This window comes from Thamnophis elegans, chromosome 3 (genome assembly GCF_009769535.1).
Source record: "Thamnophis elegans isolate rThaEle1 chromosome 3, rThaEle1.pri, whole genome shotgun sequence".
Taxonomy (NCBI): domain Eukaryota; kingdom Metazoa; phylum Chordata; class Lepidosauria; order Squamata; family Colubridae; genus Thamnophis; species Thamnophis elegans.
This window is the reverse complement of record NC_045543.1, coordinates 74,540,613-74,566,194: the sequence shown is the minus strand read 5'-3', so window position 1 is coordinate 74,566,194 and position 25,582 is coordinate 74,540,613. Positions and strand designations below refer to the sequence as shown.

General features: G+C 37.7%; 1 protein-coding gene across 5 annotated transcripts in view; it reads left to right on the top strand.

Annotated features, from left to right (window-relative positions):
* The window catches only part of KDM4C (lysine demethylase 4C), a 240,010-nt gene that overhangs the window by 55,371 nt on the left and 159,057 nt on the right, over positions 1-25,582 (top strand). For all 5 annotated transcript variants that reach the window (XM_032213186.1, XM_032213188.1, XM_032213185.1 and 2 more), the window contains 2 exons: positions 1,152-1,255; positions 11,609-11,746. In XM_032213186.1, the coding sequence (XP_032069077.1) occupies positions 1,152-1,255; positions 11,609-11,746 (242 nt within the window). The remainder of the gene's footprint in view (positions 1-1,151; positions 1,256-11,608; positions 11,747-25,582) is intronic.

The following is a 25,582-nucleotide window of genomic DNA, read 5'->3' as shown; positions in this document are numbered from 1 at the left end:
TGTACATTTGAAAGGTTCCATATAATCTCAAATCTTGCTAATATAGAATTTGGTAAAATAGAAGTGAGTTCCTAGCAGTGCATAGAGTCACAGATTCTCTTCTTGCTAGCAGACCCACATTTGCCATAACATTCTTTGCTGAAGTATTTTGTAACTTCTGGGAAATGTGGAGACCAAAGAAGGTAGAATAAATGCTGTTCTCTAAAGCACAACATTCTTTATCAGGAGTTTAAGCACTTTTTCTTACCTTTTTGTTTGGAAAATATTATCCAGTTTTGTCGTTATTCTGAGGCACTTGGTTCTTGAAAATTCTATAAAGAAAATTGATGGAAAAAGAAAAATGTTTTTGAAAAGTATAGGAATTTTTGTGAAGTAAGAAACTGTTTCATGGGTTTTAATGCAAGCTTTTTTTCAGAAGTAAAATGTCCACTCTTCACTTATTCTAGTAAGGCAACGATATCACAAATGTCTTATTTCCCTGAGAAAGGTTCCCATTAAAATAAGTTGGGCAATTTAACGTGTTATTAGTTGCATACATTTTTCAGTAATGTATTGAGGCTTGTCAATGTTTTTGAGTTTAAATAATTGTGTTATTCCCATTTTATTACTTTCAACAGATGAAATTGTTCAACACAATTTGTAAGTTCCTTTTTAGTAAAGATTTCAGAGAATCCACTGTTTTTGTGGAAGGAGTTGCCATCATATGTCACAATCTGTGTGACAAATTCTATGAGTTTGATTTCTTGAAAATTAGGTATAAGAATTGCAGTTCTGTAGAAAAGGAATTTGAATTGCCCAACAATGCAATTATAGTATTTTCAAATTATCTGGAAAGCTATCAGTTTTATATGTCAACAACCATGATAATAAATTATGCAACAGTAATTGATACCGTAAAATAATTCCTGTGAGATTGGTATGTATGTTAATGTAATTGCTGGGGGGACTCTTTGAATGAGGGATTTAGTTGAAAAGCACCAATTATTGTTGATTATATGTGTTCTCTTTTCTTTCTCAGGCAGAATGCTGTTTTTGAGAGGAGTTATTGTTATATATACATTTTATTATAGATAAATTCAAATAATCTATTCACAGTACACTGTTTATTAACTATGTCTAATGCAGTTCTTCATTTATTTTTGTTTTACTAGGATTTTTCCCAAGCAGTTCTCAAGGATGTGATGCTTTTCTACGCCATAAGATGACATTAATATCTCCCTCAATATTGAAAAAATACGGAATTCCTTTTAATAAAGTGAGTTATTTATTATGTTTGGCCCTTAGCCATTAGATCAAATAATGCCTATGAAATCACATTTATATTTACACAAATTCAATTTTAAACAAACATATCTTGATGAACAAATTATGATGTGCATATACTTGGTAAGGTTGAGGAAGACATGAAATAAAACTTTATTTATTGAAAACACATAATACCTAGATACCAGGGACGTGCAGTCACTAGAGGCAGGGGAGGCGTGGCCTCACCAGTCATGAGGAAAAGGAAAGAATTTTAAATTTTTAAAAAAAAATAATTAAAGCCAAGGTAGTTGCTGCCAGATTCCAAGTCACAGTGACTTGGAAGAGTGCTTAGTGTTAACTATAGGAGGAGGCCAGAGAACTAGGGGCCTCCTGTGCATAAGCAATTTTTCGCCTTTTAAGAGTTAAGCAAGGGTTAAAAAGCAAAAAATTTCATATGCAAAGGAGGCACGTGTTCTCTCACCTCCTGTAGAGGGCATTTTTAGAGGCTTTTTAGAGTTCTCTGGGAGCAACTAGCTCAGTCTGACTCAGAGCTCTGGCCTTTCATGAGGGCAGAGTTGAAATCCTCTCTGAAACAGCTGGAAAAGGTGCATTGCCTTTTCAAACACACACACACACACACACACACACACACACACACACACACAGAGCTGGATAAAAGTATATAAGCCCAGCTTCACTGAAAAGGCAACGTGATTCACCTGCAATCAAAGGCTCCGATCGGAAGGCAGCAGGGGAATGGGGGGGGGTATGGCAGAGGAGCTGCTTTCAAGCCTTTGGAAAATATATCCAATCCAACTTCTGTGTTTGTGTTTGAGAGTGAGTGAGTGAGAGAGGGATCCAACTTCTCTTTGTGTGTGTGTCTGTTTGAAAGAGGGGGGAGGGAGGGAGAGTGGGAGGAAGGAGGGGGAGGGAGAAGAAAAAGAATGGGAAAACTTATTTTGCAAGGGGGAAAAATGCTGTCGCTTTAAATCGGAACTGAGCATGCCTGGTGTGGAATTCTGGGAGTTGAAGTCCACAAGTCTAAAAAGCTGCCTCACCAGCCATAAAGCTCACCGCATGTCACTGCTAGATACATATTCCCTCCCTTTCTTTCTCTGGATTTACATCCTACAAAGTTTTTCCTAAATCAATCAGATTGGTGAACTAAGATTTGCAGTCTTTTAATGAAAATGCCAACCTAAGTTGTATCTTAAAGGTAAAGGTTCCCCTTGCACAAATGTGCTAGTCGTTCCTGACTCTAGGGGGAAGTGCTTATCTTCGTTTCAAAGCTGAAGAGCCAGTGTCGTACAAAGACGTTTAGTCATGTGGCTCGCATGACTAACTGCCGAAGGCTCGTGGAATGCTGTTATCTTCCCACCAAGGTGGTCCCTATTTTTCTACCTGCATTTTTAAATGTTTTGAGCTGCTAGGTTGGCAGAAGCTGGGGCAAGTAACGGGAGCTCACTCCGTTAGTGGCACTAGGGATTTGAACCACAGAAGTGCTGACCTTTCTGATCAACAACCTCAGTGTCTTAGCCACTGACCGCATTACAATACAAGTTGTACAATACAAGTTGTATCTTACATTTCTTCAAAGAATTCAAAGCAATGTATATAGTTCTGTTCTTTAAGGAGGAATAGACCTGACAACATAATTGTATGGGAACAATATTTCAAAGACAGTTATAGGTAACTTAATTGTCTTAAAATTGGGAATCATGTTATAGAAATCTTCAAATCTTAAACTGCTTTGGGGTGGAAGTAGATATTGGTTGATGAGAGCATAATGGATTTTGCTTTTAATGACAGCCTTTTACCTGCGCAGACAGATGCAAGCTAACAGGGTTTGGTGGTTCACTGTGATCGGTTTGCAAAGCTTTTTGCAGACAAATCACTCATATCTATTTTTATTTGAATACTCATTTGAATATTTGTTGGATCAATATTTGTAGATAACATCTTTAGTACCTGCATGCCCATTTAAAATTATATATGTTTCAAATTATGCATTCTGTAAACATGGATAGAATTCTTGGCAATATAGGCATAGCTACATGTGTACTTAGATCATCTGGATAACATATGTCCCAAATTAGATTAGATTCAACTTTGGTCCTTTGTTGTGATCAATTCATTGGATGGTTTATTTTGCGATCAATTCATTGAATTATCTAGTTTGGCATTTTGGATGGTGGTGATTCTGCTGGATTTTTAGCATATTTTCATTACCACCAAGCGTGGCAAACCTCTTGATAATCTTTAGGAATGAATTTAAAGGTATAGTTTTACCGGGACTTTAATTCTTTCTGTTAGATTGTGCTCCAAAGATTGTGCTGAGATATTTAATTATTTAATTTGATTTAATATTAAAATTATTTTCCACCTATCTCACCATGGGACTACTCTGGGCATCTTATTTTATTATTTTCCATTCTCTTTCTATAAGAAATCATCTGAAATTTTGAGGTTTGGTATTATTCACATACTGTATCACAAGCATGTGAATAATAGCCAACTCTATCCTTCCCATCTCATTATAAAGAAATTCTTGGGACTTTGAAGAAGGGACTCTATAGGAATTAGCAAATGGAAGATGAATTCTAATCATACAGATGTATTTTTCATTTATAGATCTGATTTAGGAATTACCTTCTAATGAACTAACATTTCCTTTGAAAACTCACTTTAGAGATTATTCTGGATCCAGTTGTGAACCTGGAATTCCAATTGTCAAGTGACTAAGCATTACTTTGTGCAACTGAGATTGGTGGACAATTATAGCCATTGTTGGAGAATGCAAACCTGGCACTTTGACTCATTCAAGTGGTTTTCAGACTGAGGCTAAACAGCCATCTCTGTGGGATGCTTAATCTGGATTCCTGCAAAAAGCATGCATATTACTTAAATAGATCCTTCCAATTCTTCCAGTTCTGTGATTCTAGATATATCATGTATTTCAATGCACTTTTATTTAGAGCTCTCTTTGGAGACGTTTAAAAACAAAAATTAGTTCAGAATGCTACAGTTTGTTTTAATAGGAATTGTGTATGGAAAATACATAACTATTTTGTTGAAACAGTTTCATATCTTCCAGTTTGTTTCTGCCTATACTTCAAATTGCTTGTGTTTTTTTAAGCTCCAAATAATTTAGAAATAGAATATTTGAAGTATAACATTCTTCCATATGAAATAGTTGCTCTGTGGGTAGCATCGTCGGATCATGTTTCTATATTGTAAGCTGTCTGTAATTATGATTTTCCAGTATTGTGACTAGGAATTGAAATGAAATTTAAATTTCCAGAAAACCCCCATCTCATTTCCTTTCCATAAATTTTGAGAAATCAGTGGATCTTCCTTTTTAAAAGTGCCATCAATGTATAAATGTATTTTTGTTTTTATCAAATTGCTTCTAGTGCACAGTGTAATTTCTGTCTGCTGTTTTCTGGTTTTATATTTATTGTATTGTAAGCCATTTTGCATTCTTAGGTGGGATAGGAATGTTTTAAGTAACTGAACAATGGCATGGCAGACAAAATAGATTATTCCAATCTTCTCCAATATGAATGACCATTTTAAATTGGAGATGTGGAAGTTGTAGTCCTAGGTGTTTGAGAGACATTATACTTGGCTCTCTTAGGGACTCTTAGGTATTTACAATTGTTATAGGAATGCTGGGATAAAGATGAAATATTAAAACATTTGATCTATTTTTTTTTGAAAATGCAATATAGATGTATAACTATACAGTATAGAAGTAAGATTGGTGTCCCGCTGAATGCAAACTCAAGCAGCCTCTAAAAACAGAGAGGAATCTCTATGTAAAGGAATGAAAACAAATAAGAAAATTTAAATCTTTCCTTAGGTTTGAAAATAATATAATATAAACCATTGCAAAACATAATTGTTTCTGTTTCATACTCTGCCTTATAGTTTGTAGTCTTGGAGAGGAAAACATTTAAAAAAGGACTAAGTCTAATTGTAGAACAGCTGCAGTTTTCTCACAATAGTTATATGCCAGAAAACACAGAAACGGAATCCCAAACCAGCCAAGAATGTTATCAAAACACAGTGTGGGTTTCTTCCATATGTAGGAACAAGAAATGAGCTGCAAGAGGTTTGTTACCATGTATTTGTGGGAAAAAGAAATGTAAGATTTAGAACTGCAGCCCACTATAAACAGAAAGATTGATGGTTCAAATCTGCAGTGGCTGTTGTTATTAGGGCTTCTTTTATCTACAGTAAAACAGATTATATATCCACACTAAGTCTGTTGCTCCTGAGTATGCATTTAAGTTTATAAAGAAGGATTAAATGCTGAATTGAGGACAATGGTCTAACGGGTGTTATGTTTTGTAAAAAAAACATAGAGCGAGTTGTTTAGCATCTATTCAGAATGTCTTCAGCTTTTTTATGCAGGATACCACTGTGCTATTTAGATATGTGAAATCAATAATTAAAGATTTACATCCGAACAAATTTAGATACTATATACTTGTTCATTGTAAGTATATGTTAAAACATTAAGCAGAAACAGTATTTCTGTACTGTTTGATGATGTGCCATCAAATTGGGGTCAACTCTTAGTGACCACATAGATTTTCTCTATGACAATCTCCCTAACTTAGTCTTTCAGGATTTCTAGTGGTGTACTGATTGTGATTGTAGCTGAGTCCATCCACCTTGCTGCTGGTCATGCTCTTCTTCTATTTCTTTTTACCTTTTCTAGCAATAGAGATTCCTCCAAAGATTTATTTATACATATCCAATGGCCTTTATTGAATTACATATATAAAAACATACCATATTCATTTCTCTCCCCATATGTCATATACTGGTTTTTCTTTTATATTTTGTTTGTATTCTGCAAACTGAAATAAAAGAAATGTTGGAAAAATAATAGAAATGTCAAGGATACTGGCGAAGAGATTCCTTTTAATGTTTCCAAATTTGTTTTTCATAAGCTGTAGGGTATTAAGTATGCAAAATTTGTCATTTTACATGATTTTATTTTACGTTATTTTATTTCATGTTAATTTTATTTAATTTAAGATACCTGAATCTCCCTAGCATTCTCCCTAGTTTCTCATTTAAGTATTTTGAATAGTTATATAACTTTGTACCACTAGGGAGCAGTCAATACTAAACTGGAGTTCTAATTAATATACCTCTGTGAGAATGTGAATAGGGGGAGTCAGGCTATGATCTCTTGTGGCTTAGAGTGATAGAACTGGAAACATGCTGAACACTGATAAGCCAGCCTACACCTACCAGGTGACAGCTGAACTGCTGGTTATTGCCACAGCACACCTGCTAAACTGTCACCAGTGAGGGTGAGTGACAAGATAAATTTGGGAATTACTGGCACAGAAAATGTTTATACTTCTGTGCACTCACTTCTTATTCGTAAAAATAAAACAGTCCAATCACAATCTCAGCATGAACATATGGCTGTTGTGCATAATCCCATCTATATTGCTTATGCTTAGATATAGTGTGCAATTGCTATATTTAATGGGGGTGTAAGGAAACAAGAATTTATTTAAAACAGTTTTACAATCACTTGTTTTGGGGTAAGCTAAGCTGGTGCTAAACTGGTGATGATCTATTACAAAGACATTGACTTATCAGCTTCTATCAGAATTCTATCTGGCCTCCTTTGGATTATTGTACACATAGGGCCTACAAAATTCTAGCCCTAAACTAACATGGCTACCAGTAAAAGATGACACCACTATGGTGATTGTATGAAGATCATACAATCATATTTCATTGGGCAAAGGCAGTGGTGTGATTCAGAACCAGTTGTTAACTTTCTGAGCAATTTGGTGAACCGGTTGTTGTAAGAAATCATTAGGACAGAGAACCTGTTGTTAAATTATTTGAATCCCACCACTGGGAAAAGGAATATATGACTGATTTTATTGGGGCTTGATGTGGTAGATTGAACTTGGGAGATGAGAAAACAAGAAATAATTAGGATATAAACAGTGAGATTATTGCTACCAAGGGTGGAAGAAGTTAATTTGTTCACCCAGGAAAAGGGGGAAAACTTCAACCTATCTGCTACAGGGAATGGGGAGCTCTAATGCTAACTGACACACTTCCTTTCAGGTTTCAGTGTAATTAGGGAATTCATAGAGAAAGTCAATCATCTGCTTCTAGCCTAATGTGGTATGTTGGTAAAGTAAAAAATAAAAAACCCTAGAATGTATCATAGAAATCTCCTATATGAAATAAGATCATGGACCTGTTTGTCACGAGCTAGTGTGACTCCTCTGCATCAGAGGGTGAAGAGCCTGGTTCATCAGATTGCCAAGACTCAGCATCTATCTGAAGCAATCTGACACTAATTCAGAAAAAAACATCAGCAGGACCTGGTGTCAGAAGAGTCAGGTGATGAGGGGCCACATCCCTGCAGAGCACCCAACTCCGAACGCATTAGCAGCTTCAGAGAGCTAAGCAGAGAAGAACTAACGCTTGTAATTGAACCATATCTACATCTGGCTCATTTTAAAACAGCTACCAGTGAAAATGTCTCTTTTGGAAACAACACACTAACTTTGGATCAGCATTCTTATGTCTTTGCTTTCCCTTTGCTCTTTGATTCAGATTGACTAACTGTTCTCTGGGTATTTCCCTGAAGGTGTGTGCTGTTTGTTCCTGGTTTTATTTTAAACAAACTCAAAACTGCTGTAATGTAGCCAGCTCTATCTTGCTTCCCTATATTTTGGGGGGAATACATGCATCCACATCTCTCTGCCAGCCTTACCACTAGTCAATACATTATTTGTAAATTGATCCATCATAGTTTTCTCACCTTGAAATAGTACACCGGTCCAATTAATATTGGGCCTCAAGCATATAAGGCATATTCTAGATTTGATGCTCTGTTTGTGTAGAACCAGTAACATGAGACTGCAGATAATCAGTGTAATTTATCACCAGACCAATCTTTCTCTAGTTACTTGTGATCTAATTAAAGTGTATTACCCTAGCTACCTGATGGATTTTTCCCCTCAATGAACTTGGAATTTTGCTGTCTCTTATTTGCAACACTCTTCCCTTTTGAAGACTCAAGTCTATTTTACTACGGAATTGAAGGTGATAAAATAGAAGGGCTAGGAGTTGTGAATGGAGGAAATCTCAGGGAAATACTAAAGTTTCTCAATTAGCTCAGCCAGAAATGGCACATTTAACACCACCTGATTTTTAAGCTCTTTCAAGTCAAGGGAAGTTTTCTTTAACATTGGCCTCATCACTAACTTCTGTAGGCAGAGAGTGATACATATCTCCTGTAAGGGAGCATTAATTACTTTTAATTGCAGGGCTATATTAAGATGCAAAAGCCAAGCACTTTGCCTGTCCATCAAAGGTTTACACATTCAAAAGTATCCAAAATAATATGACAAGTAGTTGCCATTACTAAAAATCAATTCAAGATATATCTGAATAACTTTATCTATGAAGATTGCTCTGTTCCATTTCCCCAGCTTTCTGGTGAAGGCAATGGTGCATAATGAACACCCCCCCAAAAAAAACACCCCAACACCTTCAGCACAGTAATAAACAATTCTCTATCCAGAAAGAGAAGGAAACATTCTCCACTACTTAGCACCATAGAATTGCTCTAAATCAAATTATTTTTTTCAGTATATTCTTAATTACTGTAGTTTTAACTGGAAGATACCTGGATGATATTTCATCTGGACTCATTTCAGTTAGGCCAGGGCTGTCATACTCCCAGCCTGCGGACTGGATGTGTCATGCAATGGCCACATCCATGCCTTGTTAAGTGAAGGGGAAAAAAGTCCCAATGCGTCACATAACGCTGCTGTGACGATGCTATGACGCCGTGAGTTTGACACCCTTGAATAGGCTCTTCAACAGGATATAAAGTCATACTATTTAATTATCTTGATGATTAAACTATTTTGGAAATTAAAATAGTGTTCCCATTTTCTCTGATCTCATGGTGGGTTTTAAGGTGCTATCAGTATAATGATATTACTGAGCTCTACTTCCTGCCATTTAACTTTAAGGCAGACTCCCTTAAGTTAATTTTAATGGACTTATTATTAAACATAAGAGTGAAGTCTGAGGTGATAAACGATTAAACACTGTTCTGTTCTGACTAACATGTGCCATACGCTAAATAAATAAATAAATTCATGTTTATGATTAGAATGTGTTAAGGACTGTAGTCATTTGGCAAGATGCTGATAAAATTGAATGATTCTGATAAGATAAAGATTATGTTGGTTAGTAGGGAAATATTCTCAGCCACTGAAGTTCAGCTTGCTCTTGCTAAGATTACATCCCCCCTGAAAAAGGAGACCTATACAGGCAGTCCTTAACTTACAATCACAGTTGAGCCCACAATTTCTTTTTGTTAAGTGAGATGAGACATTTGTTCTGAGTTTTGCCCCATTTTATGACTTTTCTTGCCACAGTTGTTAAATGAATCACTGCAGTTAATGTTAGTAACTCAGTTGTTAAGTGAACCTGGCTTCCCCATTGACGTTGCTTGTCAGAAGGTCACAAAAGGTGATCATGTGACCCTTGCACACAGCAGTCATAAATACGAACCAGTTGCCAAGCATCTGAATTTTGATCACATGATCATGGGGATGCTGCAAAGGTTGTAAATGTGAAAAATGGTCATGTCACATTTTTCAATGCCGTTGTAACTTTGAATGGTCACTAAACAAACTGTTGCATCCACAAGTAGTCCAAATGCAGGACTACTTGTAGTCTGTAGATGCTTCTTCACCTCAGCTTTCTAATGGCATAGTAGCAAGGAACACATTTGTACAGATATACCAAGAGATCAACTGTGTTGCTGAGCTGGAATTAGTAGTTACCTTTCATATATTGTACCATAACATGTGTTCTGTATAAGGCTGTCTTAAAATGTATCCAGTGCAAAATGTGGCAGGTTGGTTGTTGACCATTATAAAATTTAGAAAACAGACCCAAATGAAAATTGGCACTATTAGTCAGTTGTTTTACAGGCACAATATAAAGTGTTGCATTTTATCTTGAAAATTATATTTAAAAAAACCCTTAAGATCTAAATATCCAAGGGACCACTTTTCAAATATTTTTACCTGAATAGTTAGATCAACAGGAGATGCCTTCTTAAACATGTTTTTTTCCGAAAGTTTGCTTGAAAGAAATCTCTCTGCTGTTGTTTCTAAGTCATGGAGTACACTGTATTAGCAGTTGTGCTTTTAGAAAAGGAATCAATGATTTCCTTTTCAGCTTAGCTTTTGCTATTTGAATTAGAAATGTTTTATTATGTTTTGTTTGAGGGTTCTCTAAGCAGGAAGATGGGATAGTCATTGTCATTGTCGTTCTCTTTTTTTTTTTGCCAAGTATAAATTTTCTGTTTTGAGGTTGTGATAAGATTCATACACAGATACATATATGCTTATGAATAATGTGTGCACATTTTCATACATAGAACTTTTTTTTCAGTCCCTCCTGTTTTCCATTCTTCTGCATGTTAATTTCCAAGCATTGTATTGTCATTAAATTATTTTTGAAATTCTAGCAAGAAAAATTGATTGTTTTAAGCCAAAGGAGAAAAAGTAGTGTTTCTAAAGTGTATATATGACATGGAGCATAATGAAGTCTACCTTTGTCATGAGTTTCTCCATAGTCTAAATATCTTTCCCATACAAGATTCAAAATTTGCTACTCTCTGTTTTTAGTTAAATATGCTTTAGCTGTTTTGCCAACCCAGGAGAAGTGGTAATTAACTATCCTTAAGCACTGTGATTTGGTGGCATATGAAAATAATGGGTAGAACGTTTATTGAAGCTTGCCTGTTGATTTTGTTTTTACAATGGATCCTTGACATCTTGTTACCTATTTTAGCATTGGGTGATTATGAAGTTGTTGGAGATAGCAACCTGGCTATATAAAATTATATGTTTTAATTCCTGTTTTCTAATATGCAGAAGATATTTTATCTTGATGTCTTAAGAGTTGATGGCACATATTTGACCTTGGGTGATCTTTAAAAGTTAAATGGAATTTTACTCCATTAGTATTTAGGTGGGAAACACAGGAGGGTAGGCCAGAGTGGACACTTGAACCAACATGACAAGAAAAAAAGGAAATCATTTATCTATTATTATTATGTTAAAGGAATTCACACAGCCAGCTGAAATCAAATATGGTTTAAAAGATTCTGTATCTGTTCCTCATATGAAATGTCCCACTTGAACTATCTGTTGTATAGTCCACATAGAAATACTGAGACTAGAAAAGGACAACTGGGAGGTAACATCTAGGAAAGCAAGGAATCTACAGCCATATTCAAGAGATTCTCATTTATTGTCCTTGTGTTTTTTTTTAGATCACACAGGAGGCTGGAGAATTTATGATCACTTTCCCATATGGATACCATGCAGGATATAATCATGGTTTCAACTGTGCAGAATCAACAAACTTTGCAACAATTAGATGGATTGATTATGGAAAAGTAGCTAAATTGGTAAGTTAGATGATATTACTAATAACCAAGTTATTCAAAATATTGGGTTTAAAAAGGATTCATGAATTTAGAAAAAAATCTCTAACGTGATAATTTCAACATAAGTAATTTATGCTGAATAAATATTTTGTATAATGTTATTAATCATTACAAGTAATAATTACCAGATAGTTCAGAGATTTCCTACAATAGGTATGGCTATTAAGGCAGTGCACATTTTGTTAGAATTGGCTAGTTAAAGTTATTGTGACCTTTAAAACAATATCAGTCTTTATGGATTTATATTTATATTAATTCCAACTTATTTCATCTTAATTATTTTCAGAATTTGAAAATATTTCAACTTGTTATTTCAACTGTAATAGTTATCTTGCTAAGGTAGAATTTTTATTAAGTTTCCTCAGAAATAAGTTCAATGAGGTTTTTTTCTCAGAAAATATATAGAATGTGATTTCTAACTGTGAAAATTTCTCATTTCCATGTAATTAATGACTTATTTAGGAAAATTCTTAAAAATTCAGCCAAATGTGCTGATTTGATAATATTATATGTTATATATGTGTAGGAACAGTATCTATATACTACTAAAACTCTTGTTATGATTTTTAACTGGACAAAATGGTGCATCATAGGGCAGCAATTTTTGAATCAAAACGCCTTACAGAATGCATACAAAATCTGGAACCCATGATTCCCAAAGAAAGTCTCTCTGAAAGTTGTGGCTTTTAGGGTTCTTATTTTTACAAGAAGAATATTGATGAGACTTCTTGAGTGTCTTTGCCTAGCAGTATTAAATGAATCATTGGGAGAGGATGAGAGCTGTCAACAAGATGGAATATATTGACTTTAACAGTTAAAGGATTTGGTTCAACATGGGACTTGGACCAAAATTCAACATACTAACAGCCCCTTTATTTGCTGCAAAATCTAGTATCAGCCAGGCAATTGGCAATCTCCAAGGCTTTGCGGTCCATATTAAAGAATTGTGAGCTTACCTGTCCTCATTAGTTGAGAGAGATTAACTTTCAATTCTGTCTAGACCTTCAACCACTTCCTCAATTTTAGCAACTTGCCCTTGTCATTCCAGGGTCATAGGACCTCCTAACCTGCCTATCTTTACTGTGAATCCAGCCTAATGCCTAAAAAGCTAACACTAAGCACACATTTATGATTAAAGTATTTTACAAAACTGTATGAATACAAACATAGAAGGATGGCTGGTAAGAGAAGTCATTTGTCCAGTAAGCAAATGAGTAGAGATTCTCTATTTTTCCAATTCAATAGCTTTCATACTGTGTTCTGTGGAACTCTGTATTGATCAGTTAAGTCAGTAACACTAGATAAGCTTCACTGAAAAAATACCTTACAAAACTTTCCTAGAATGTATAGCTACAGTGTAATGCTGGGTATGCTCCCACCTGCATTCCTAAGTTAATAAACAAAGTAAAGACCCAATGCAGATCCACAGAAGAGGAGTTAGAGCAGACAATACAGATGAAAGGAACCGATTGCTGTCTCCAACAGCAAAGAATTGGAACCTCATAAGTTTCCTCATGTGCTGAGAAATTAGGTCAGGGAAAGATGGGCTGAAAGCTAGACAATAAAAAGGCAGCGTGCTTTGTCTATTCTCTACAGCTGTAAGTTGTTCTACATTAATATCACATGTTTGCCAATTACAGCCTGCATAGGCCTGCAACACATGTAGACTGTAAAGTTTGTTCTCTTTCATTAATGTCATCTCCCTCCTCTGCACGATATATCTAATGAAAATATAGAGAAAGTCTCATATTAAGATTTTAAAGAAAGGCAGATAGGATGTTTTCTCAGACCTTTCTAAATTTTTTAAGTCTATCTTCATGTTAGTTGGTTAGATATGTATTTTTCTATGGACATTTTGGCTTATTCTACTTGAGTGCATTTTGTAAACGTTAGTGAAATAGATGATAAAGTGACAATTAGTTCATGTATTGTGCTAGGGCCTTCTTTAATTTGTGCTTAGCATGCAATATTTATGCTGAAGTTGGAGCTATATGCAGACTTCTAAACTGCTGAATATATATGTTTGCAAACTTTGTGATTATCTTTCCTGTTTTTAAAAATCTGAAGTTTCCCTAGAAGTAATTTAATTTCAAAAAATACTTTGATCCAAACAAGTAGTACAGGATCTTCCTTAGCAGTTTGCACACCATTAAACCAGACAAATAATCTCTCTGCTAACAAAAGCTCATTCTTGTTTATTTTGAAACTTAGTTTATACAGTATATCATTAACCAATCCATTGATTAAACTTTTTTCCCCCCACTTTTATTAAACATTTATAGGCCGCCCTTTTCCCTGAGGGGACTCAGGGCGGCTTACAATAATAGGGGAGGGAAGTGCAGGACAAAACACAAAAAGAAAATATGAGTAAAAATAATTAGCGGTAAAACACAACATTCACTCAACATTCGGGAGGGGCGAGAGTAAAGTCTTATCCCCAGGCCTGACGGGATAGCCAGATCTTGAGGGCTGTGCGGAAGGCCTGGACGGTGGTGAGGGTGCGGATCTCCACGGGGAGATTGTTGCATAGCGTCGGAGCTGCAACTGAGAAGGCTCTCCTCCGCGTAGTCGCCAGTCGGCACTGACTGGCGGATGGAATTCGGAGGAGGCCTACTCTATGCGATCTGATGGGACGAAGGGAGGTAATTGGCAGAAGGCGGTCTCTCAAATAGCCAGATCCACTACCATGGAGCGCTTTATGAATGGTAAGTAGGACCTTGAAGTGCACCTGGAGATCAACAGGTAGCCAGCGCAGCTCACGGAGGATCGGTGTTATGTGGGCGAACCGTGGTGCGCCCACAATCACTCGCGCGGCTGCATTCTGGACTAGCTGAAGTCGCCGGATGCTCTTCAAGGGCGACCCCATGTAGAGCACATTGCAGTATTCCAGCCTAGAGATCACAAGGGCTCGAGTGACTGTTGTGAGGGCCTCCCGGTTCAGGTAGGGCCGCAACTGGCGCACCAGGCGAACCTGGGCAAATGCCCCCCTGGTCACAGCTGACAAGTGATGGTCAAAACTCAGCTGTGGATTCAGGAGGACTCCGAAGTTGCGGACCCTGTCTGAGGGGTATAAATTTTGACCCCCCAGCCTGAGCGATGGAACGTTGGCCAAATTGTTGGGAGGAAAACACAACAGCCACTCGGTCTTGTCCGGGTTGAGTACCAGTTTGTTAGCTCTCATCCAGTCTTTAACAGCCTCAAGACCCCGGTTCATCACGTCCACCGCTTCATTGAGTTGGCACGGGGCGGACAGATACAACTGTGTATCGTCTGCGTATTGATGGTATTTTATCCCGTGCCTCCGAATGATCTCGCCCAGCGGTTTCATGTATATGTTAAATAGTAGGGGGGATAAGACCGAACCCTGCGGCACCCCATAAGTTAGGGGCCTCGGGGACGATCTCTGCCCCCCCACCAACACCGACTGCGACCTGTCCGAGAGGTAGGAGGAGAACCACTGCAGAACAGTGCCGCCCACCCCCACCTCCCGCAGTCGTCGCAGAAGGATACCATGGTCGATGGTATCGAAAGGGCTGAGAGGTCAAGGAGAACCAGGATGGACGCGTGGCCTCCATCTCTGGCTCTCCAGAGATCATCGGTCAATGCGACCAAAGCGGTTTCTGTGCTGTAACCGGGCCTGAAGCCGGACTGGAAGGGGTCAAGATAGTTAGCTTCCTCCAAGGTACGCTGAAGCTGGAAGGCCACCACCTTCTCAACAACCTTCCCCACGAAGGGGAGGTTGGAGACTGGGCGATAGTTATTAAGGACGGCTGGATCCAAGGACGGTTTCTTCAGGAGGGGTCTCACCACCGCCGCCTTGAGCGCGGTGGGGAAGTGCCCCTCCCGAAGTGAGGCGGTAACAACCGCCTGGATCCAGCCTCGTGTCACCTCACTGCTGTTGGCAACCAGCCAGGAGGGACACGGGTCCAGTATACAGGTGGAGGCACTCACAGCTCGCATAGCCTTGTCCACATCCCCAGAGGCAACATCCTGAAACTCAACCCAGAGATGGTCTGCCAAGTCATTCCCTTGTGTCTCGGCTGGATCTGCGGGAGTGGAGTCCAGGTCCGACCGAAACCGAGCAACTTTGTCCACCAAGAACTGAACATACTCCTCAGCCTTACCCTGTAAGGGGTCCCCCGTCTCCCTCCTATTTAGGAGGGAGCGGGTTATCCTAAACAGGGCGGCTGGGTGGGACTCGGCAGACGCTACCAAGGTGGCAATGTGTGTTCTTTTAGCTGTTCTTAATGCCCGAATGTATTCCTTGGTGCATGCTGTCAAAAGTGCCTGGTTCGATTCGGACCTATCGGATCTCCACAAGTGCTCTAGGCGTCTCCTCCGGCGCTTTATCTCCCGGAGCTCCTCGGTGAACCAAGGAGGCCTCCGGGAGCCGCTGACCCGGAGGGGCCGTAGTGGCGCAATCCGGTCCAGAGACTCTGATGCTGCCGAGTGCCAGGCAGCAGCAAGAGTCTCCGCCGAACTGTGGGCGAGAGTATCAGGAATAACCCCAAGCTCCGTCTGGAACCCTACAGGGTCCATAAGTCGCCTAGGGCGGAACCACCTGGTCGGTTCCTCCTCCCTACGGTGGGGGTTTGGCCTCCGGAAGTCTAGCCTCAGTAGGCAGTGGTCTGACCACGACAGGGGTATGGTCTCATTACCCCTCAGACCTTCTTAAACACTTCTTCCTCAGTTGAATGTAATAAAAAATTGTTCTGTGCCTGGAGCATACTGTGTCATTACACAGGATAATAGACATCGGTACTCAGAGATATCATCATCATCATCATCATCATCATCATCATCATCATCATCATCATCATCATCATTCTAGCCATTTTCTATCCACTGCAGGATGGCCTCTTTTTGCATGTTTCAAAGCAATATGGTCTTGAGCTTTCTTTTCCAATTGGGTCCATAATACTTGCTGATGTCATCTCTCCATCTTGTTTTAGGTCTCTTTGGGGGATGCTTTTTATCAAGTGGAATCCATTTTATGACTGCCTTAGTCTACCTAATGACACAGAGATGTGGAGGGGTATAAAGAAAATGTAAAGAAAAAACCTATAGGGATATGGATCAAGTGTAGGGACAGGAGGAGCTATGCAATAATGATGGAAAGAAAATGAAAAAGCAGTAGAATTAAGAACTAGGAAGTGAGGTGGAAGACTATCTATAGTCCTTACTTACCATTACTTATTGGCACTGGCAACTGTGTTGCTAAGTGCAAAGTTTTCGCTAAGGGAAAAAAAATCACATGACTAAGCCAGTCTTACAATATCACTTCTGCTTTTGTTGTTCATGAATAACTGTGTGTGTTAGATGAGGCATCATATGACCATGACTTGAAATTTCAGTTCCAAGTTCTTTACTAATTCTGCTTGTTGGAAGCTGACTGTGAAATTTGCAAATGGCAATCACATGACCACAAGACACTGCAAGTATTGTAAATGTGCAGTGGTTGCGAAGCGCCCAACTGACAATCATGTGATTATAAGATGTTGCGATGGCCATAAATGTGAGGATTAGCCCCAAAGCTGTTTTTTCAACAGTTGTAATTTTAAATAGTCACTAAGCAAGGAGGCATTGATGCAGTATTACATGTATTACCTATATCAGTCTTTGAAGTAATATTTTTTCATCCAACATTGTAAACTTATTGGATTTTTAGCATCTATTTTTGTTAATATTAATCTGAAGTAAAAGTTCAATATATTTACATGGAGGACAAAGACATTTTTCTAGGGATTATTATTCCAAGATATTTTTAAAAAATCCAAATACCAAGAAAAAAATCAAACTCCTTTTTCCCCTCCAAATTTCCATTAATAAAGGCTCTAGTTAATTGAGTAGTCTGTTAAATTATCAAGTTAATATCAATGGTAATAGTAATGCATGTTCGTTTTTTTTTAGAAAGCATGTTGAATATCATTCGATTTGAGAAGCCATTATCTAGCAGTATAATTGTTAATCATTTGATCTTGTCTAGCCATGGAAGTTTTTGGTAAAATAAAGGAATAGCTGATCATTACCTTCAATCATGCATTATAAAATAATTCCTTTGCCACTAAAATGATTATCTGTTTCCAGCATCTCCTTCTACTGTTCCTGCCCAATATACTTTACTTGCTTTAGTTGAGAGCTGGGATGATCTTATTGCTATGAGTGATCCTGTTGGGAATATACATCCTTGCCGTATACCCCAGTATTCTTCACTAATTCCCCTTAGGAGCACCATCTCCACCATAATGAAAAATCATAGCAAGACATTAGAGGAGATTAGAAGAATATTTTTTTTACATTGAGATATACTTTATTTTTTATTTTCAAAATATCATAAAGCAATAACTATAATATAGCAGCTAAGGGTTTTACAGTTATTATTGAATAATGCTGTTACCCTACTAGTTCTGTAATATGATATTAAGGTTTCATTGCATTTGATTTCTTTTTTTAATGTAAGGTGATTTTTCGATCATAAATCTGCATTAATCAAAAATTTGGTGATAATAATCCCAAGCAGTGAGCAAAGTGAATCAAATGTTTTTCAAAGGAAATAATGAAGAAATTGTTGTACATCACCTCCATTTTTATCATTTGAATCATTACAATAAAGTTTAAAAGAAAAAAGTGGCATAAAAATTCAATGTATTTATATAATCTATAATGAACACAGATGAAGGTCTTGAATATATTTTTGCCTATATTTATAAATTAAATTTAAAATATCAAATTTATATACTACCTCTTGCCTTACTTTAATATATCACAAGAGGAAATATATAACATTTGTGTTAAAGAACATAATAAGCTTTTAGGACAGCTCAAAATTCTCACTGAGATTATCTCCTATGATCTGCTATTAAACTGACTAGTTCCCAAAAGGAGCCAGTGTTACACTCTGAAATCATGGCAGCTAAAAATGATTAGCTTGTTTGTGAGATGTAAGCCCATAATTACTCATCCATATTCTGTAGCAGTAGCTGCTTAAGAGACCTTTGTTGTGTGGGTATGTTAGATCAAAGTGCTGGCCTGCAGGTTGTATTTCATTTTCCCCCCTTTGGTGGGATGAAGTGCAGTTGTTTTGATGTTAGGTTTGATGGATTTGTTTGCCACTGCATTCATTAGCTTCACATCAAAAAATTGACAGGCTGTTAAATGAAACTTTGGCTTAGATTTTCAGCTTGACTGTTTGGAGACATTTGTGAAGATATTTTATGTTGGTGCTATGCAACCTCAAGTACTTACGACTATTTCTAAAGCCAAGGAACGTTAGTTACTATGTTGATTTCATTGACTTAAAAAAAGAATTTCTTGCCCTGCAGATAATTAGGTTTAGCCTGTATTTTCTAAAGAATAGATAAGTTAATAAAGTTAATATTTGTAATAGCATAGTTTGTGTTTGAAGTAACAAATGAATAGGCATATCTCTTTTTCAGTGGAAAAAAATCCAGTCAACAAACAATATTTTTTAAATAAAATAAATAATTTACAGAAATACATTAGATTTGGTATACAAAAACACAAGTCAGCTTTTATTTCAGCAATGGGATGCATCTCCTTCCTTGCAGCCAATGCTTTCCCAGGTTCCCAGCTTTGACATTCTGTGCATTTACACTTAAAAAAACCCTAAGCACCAATCAATCCTCCTTCTGTGTTTTTTGCAAAAACAGGCACATTTTTGTGAAAATGGGCTGCACAGAGGGTTTGGGAGGCCTGCAGAGTTCTCCTGGGGACTGGGGAGTGCAAAATGGGATGTGTAGGAGGTTCGGATGGACAAAAATGGACCCATTTTTGGTGAAAATGGGATGCGCAGAGGGTTTGGGCGACCTGCAGAGTGTCCTGGGGGCCAGGAAGGGCTAAAACCGGATGCACGGAGGCCAAAACTTATTTTTTTTCTTGTTTTCCTCTTCAAAATCTAGGCGCATCTTATACTCTTATAGTACAAAAAATACGGTAATTATCTTTTTTCTGGCCAGTGTTTGACATACATATTGCAATCTGCTTGTTGTATACGCAGATTTGCTTATTAGATATATAATATGATAACTGTGATAAAATTCTCACAAGGTAGATTAGATAATTTAAAAAATAAAATAAGTGTTCAAGATTTTTTATTTTATTTTTTGTTATAACCATAATTAATAACAGAAGAAGAAAATAAAATCCATGGATTCTCTGGGAAGGTGGTAAAGGGAAAAACTGGTTTTCTAATTCTGAAGAAAATAGTGAGAGCCTGTGGATACCACTGAAGTGTATTATTTATTTATTTGATTTATACTGTACATTTCTGTAAGCATTCAAGGGAGTTAACATATTTAGAAAACAAAGCACAACTAAGAATTTTAAAATATTAAATTAAATTAATGGTAAATTGTTTTATAGGCCTGCAAAAAGGGATCATACACTTTTCTAAACAAAATAAGAATGTTGGAAGGGACCTTGGAGGTCTTCTAATCCAACCTTCTGTTCACACAGGAATCCCTATACCATTTCATACAAATGGTTGTCAAATCTCTTCTTAAAACCCTCCAGTGTTGGAGTACCTACAACTTCTAAAGGCAAGTTGTTCCGTTGATTAATTGTTCTGTCAGGAAATTTCTCCTTAGTTCTAGGTTGGTTCTCTCTTTGATTAGTTTCCATTTATGGCTTTTTGTTCTGTCTTCAGGTTGTCCCTGTCCTCTTTGGGTCAGCCTTTTAGATATTGGAACACTACTATTATATAACCACCCCTAATCCTTTTTTTCACTCAGCTAGATATAACCAATTTCTGCAACCGTTTCATATGTTTTAGACTTCAGTTCCCTAATCATCTTTCTTGCTTTTCTCTGCACTCTTTTTTATTTCAATAGCTAAATTTATAGAACTGATATTTCAAGAAAGCAAGAATTATATTTGTGCATATAATTTTCAATATTTTACAAATATAATACCATTTTATGTTACCAGTGGTATTATAAATTTGAAATTCTATTTATGGGTTTTGTTGGTATTTTATTAAATTTATACGGTCATCTAACTTTATAATGAACCCAAAATATCAGTTGCTAAGAAAGACAGTTGTTAAGTAAGTTGTGCCCAATTTTTTGACCTCATATCATGGAGACCAAAACTGGATGCAATATTCCACATGTGGTCTTACATGTGGAGAAGAGTGTAATTCTCTACCTAAGAGTCATTATAACAAAGCTGTCTGTAGTCCTTGCCTATCCCTATCCTTATCCCAGTGATAGCAAACCTTTTCGGCACCGAGTGCCCAAAGTGGAACGTACATGTGCACACGCTGGACTGCCAAAAACCCAAAGATCAGGTGGCTGGTGCACATGCACGCACCGGCCACCTGATCTTTGGGTTTCCAGGGCGGCAGTTGGTCTTTGCACGTGTCAGAGCACTGGAAACACAAAGACTGGGTAGCCAGCATACGCATGCGCACTGGTCACCATCTTCAGGTTTCTGCCACTCTGTCATGAGCGAAGATCAGCTGGCCAGCACTCATGCGCACACTGGAATCCAGAAAAGCGGCTAATGATGGCTCTTGTGCCCACAGAGAGGGCTCTGTGTGCCACCTCTGGCACACATGCCATAGGTTCACCATCATAGCCCTGTACTCCTTGGAGTACCTAAAAGTTGGACAGTAGATATTAATGTAAAGCTTTGGTGAGCTTATAAAGCTATAGATAGTCCTTCAAATAATGTTATCTGAAAGCATTTAATTTCTAAAACGCTAAAATAGACATGTTAAATTGGTTCTAGAAATGAATAGAGAACCTATGAATTGTTCAAATAAATTGAATTAAATCTGAAATATTGTGGGTGTTCTGGCTGTTACCCTTCACATCAATTGGTTATCTTTATGGTAAAAAGGAAAATATAATAATGGAGCCCAAATGTTAATAGGAGGTATGATAATCAAGCAGCTTTCTGAAGGTACAGCTGATGGAATTGCTGGCTAATATTGGAAAATTGTAAGGCTCCCTGGAGTGAACTCAACAAAAGCTTGCCAAATATCCAGCATGGTATGACTAGATAGGAATCTGTATTACAACGTAGAATGCAACTTGCCAGATATTCAACAATTGACAAAAAAGGATGAAGCCACTTAAAGAGTTGATTACTCTTATATCCCTTAGGGTTAATTATGCCTCCTCCTCCTCCTCCTCCTCCTCCTCCTCCTCCTCCTCCTCCTCCTCCTCCTCCTCCTCCTCCTCCCCCTCCTCCTCCTCCTCCTCCTCCTCCTCCTCCTCCTCCTCCTCCTGCTGTTCTTCTTCTTCTTCTTCTTCTTCTTCTTCTTCTCCTCCTCCTCCTCCTCCTCCTCCTCCTCCTCCTCCTCCTTTTCCTTCTCCTTCTTCTGGATTTTGGGGGCTAAATTGTTGATGCGTGTGTGTGTATGTGTGAATAGAAATTATGTGGCCTACTTTTATAAGGCATATTTGAATTTAAAGTACTGTAACATTTCATTTCTTAAGATAAGAAACATACTGAACAGACAGATTTTCTGCACACTAGCAAACTTGCATGAATGCCTTTTAGAAGAAGCTTATAACTTAAGAATTAAGTTTCTAAAACTTGAAGTTCATGAATAGTTTATAATAATCAACATATCTTCATGACAGTTTTTGAATAAAATTGAGTTGCTTTCATTGCATATACTAATAGTATTTGAATTGGCAGTTATCTGGGCTTCAATTGCTATTCTTCCAACTGGTGTATTCAACCATTTTTCTTCCTTTAATAGTTTAGAGAGGAAGTGCCTATGCATTAAAATGAATTTTGATGACCAAAATAAAATCTACAACCTGTAATATATAGTGTAATATATATTACAAATAAATTAAATGCCTGATAATTATTTAGTACTTCTCTGAGGTTAGGCTTTGAAGTTGTTTTGTTTATTACTTTTATTTTAAATCATGGAAAAATAGCTCAACCCATATTTTTATCTTCTCTTAAGAAATGTGATCATCAACCCACATTTATAGCTACTTTTAATTACAGCAAATAGAAATAAAGAATTTTGTATGTTAATTGAATGTTATCAATATATTGTTATTCTGGAAGTTGGACTGATCTGTTCTGTTTCTTTGTACCCCTGTAAAACATATTTGCTCTTCATTTATCTTTGTCTGATGAATAGACTATTCTGCTACCATTTTCTGAGGAAGTGCTGGAAATATCATTTAAAGATGGTGAATGTTTCTTGAGTTCTCATGAGAATCAGAACTAAATCATACCTTTGTCAGTAATGTAGGATTCTAAGAATATTTCACTGGACTTTTTATTGATGGTATTTTCTTCCCTAAATAAACATTTTAAGTCTGCTGGAATTGTTTGCTGTTTCCAAGAAAGTAGATTATTAGCTGCTACACAGTCCAGATAGCAGCATTCAATTTTATCAGCATCTTGCCAAATGACTACAGTCCTTAACACATTCTAATCATAAACATGAATTTATTTATTTATTTAGCGTATGGCACGTTAGTCAGAACAGAACAGCGTTTAATCGTTTATCACCTCAGACTTCGCTCTTATGTTTAATAAAAATTAAATATGTTGCATGATTGTAATAATCATTAGGAGTATTGGTAGGATTGTTCAGGTTGAAAGGACATTGGTGAGTATAGGCATGGGGTATTTCATTGGCAGTAACTGCATTCATGTATTCCTGTTGATTAGGATAGTTTGCAAAGCAGTCAAATTCTTTAATGTTTGTCTCTCTACTTTTAATTGTTTGATGTGCAAAGTGGCAGATAGAATATGACTCTAATAAAATATGAAATAAATATTTTTGTGAGGTTTGTATTCCAAAAGACAGATGGATTTCATTCCATATTTCCTTCGATCCTTCACATTCATACATTTTTAATGCTACCAGAAAGAAAGGTAATAAGAATAAAAAATGAACAAAACTGGTTTACTATATTCAGACTTTCCTCCTGGCTACATTGTTAAAAGGAAGAAATCTAAGTATTTTCTTCTTATTTTTATTAATATATAATCATTGCATTGCAGTAAAGAAAGGTACCATTATACTACCTTGCACCATGGGTTGTAGTAAATAACTAGATGTGCACAATTTTTAACTGGAAGCATTCAATAGTTAGATTTATATATGATATTTTAATAAAACAAGCATTTTCTTTTTCTTTTAAGTATTTTAGAACTTTAACCATTTTATGTTACTACTGGTGTTATACATTTGGAAATTCTTCCAATTGATGGAAATAGCAGCCAGACTGGGTTTACTCTGTCTAGTATCCAATTGAACTGAGTCTACAATCTGTGATTTCATCATGCACTGGTGGCTCCTTCCAGTTTTTGACTCAGTCTAATTAGGACTAGATATGAGAATTGATTTCTCCTCAATTATTTCCAAAACTCTTCTTAATTGGAATTTTTCAAAAATATTTTTTCCTTTAAATTGGTTAGGAATCTAGTCTGACTGCTCTCCTCCAACATCAGATCAAGCAGGGGACTTCCCAGTGGTACTGGACCACTTAGCCAGACCAGGCCTTTGGCTAGGAGGCTACAGGGAAGCGCAGCGTTTCTCCAGCCTCTCTCCTGGCTCATGAGCGAAGCTCAGAGGCATCAATCAGGGCTGCCTCTTCACCCACTGGCTCTCACATTGCTGTGTATGTTTAAAACACTGGGTTGTTTTTCGGCGCCGCAAGAAGTTGCCAGACATCAATCGAAGGTGTGCAACAGCGCGGGTGGCCAGTTTGAGCAGATTGCGAGCTGGAGGTGTGCCTGCCATTTTCTAAGGGTGCAAAAGCATGGTGGTGGCCATTTTGAGTGCACACCATTGCCGAAGGCTACAAGGAGCTCGGCAATCGGGTGAGAGAGTTGGACAAAGAGTTCCAGAAGACTCAAAGGCTGGCCCTGTTCCCCTCCTACTGCTGTGGATCAAGCCAGCCCTGATCCTCCTCTTCCACCTCAAAATCTGGTGGAAACCTGCACTTCTATTAATGAGTTATCCCCTGATTCGAATGAGGATCTCTCGGCTTCCTCTTCTCCCATACAACCACCTGCTGACAGAAATTGTTTTGATGTTCCCTTAAATTGGAACAGCTCCTTTGAACAAGGGGATCCTGGCCACACAGGCTGGCCTCCATCTCATTCATGGCAAAATTTACCACAGGCCTCATTATCAACCCCCCCCCCCGATATGTCTTCTATAATCTCTGAGGCAATTAAGCAGGGCATTGCTGCAAGTCTGTAGCAAAAGTCTTCATCCAGGTCCTCTAGCAGATGTAGACATAGATTGTCCAGTGTTATTCAGGGGATGCTTCCATCTTCCTCAGCTAGCCAGGCCTCCTTTGGAGAACAAGAGACTCTTAGAGACTCTGATTTATCTGATGATGAGGGCATAACTCTGGACACTCTGGCCTTTGCTGGCCTCTTCAAACCTGACCGGTTTAAGAGCTTGCTATTCAAAGCCAAAAATGCAGTGAACCTAGCCAGCCTCCATAGGCTCAGGCATCGGAATCAGCCACAGGGAATTCATGTAATTCCTACTTCATTGAGCCAACTGTTGAGAAGGAAGTCATTCCATATCCTAAATTGTTTATGGATGTTGTCCAGCATCAGTGGGCTTCCCGGGGCGTGGCCTCTACCCACCAATTTGGACAAGCGGTTGTATAATATAGGGCCTGATTTTTCCAAGCTTCTAGAGCCTCCTACTGTTGATGCCCTAGTTGCGGCTCTCTCTTCCCCAATTGTTGTTGCTGGAGCCACAGAGGAGGTCCTCAAGCCCAAGGATGAGAGGTCAGAACAAACCTTAGTCAAGGGATATCAGGCAGGTGC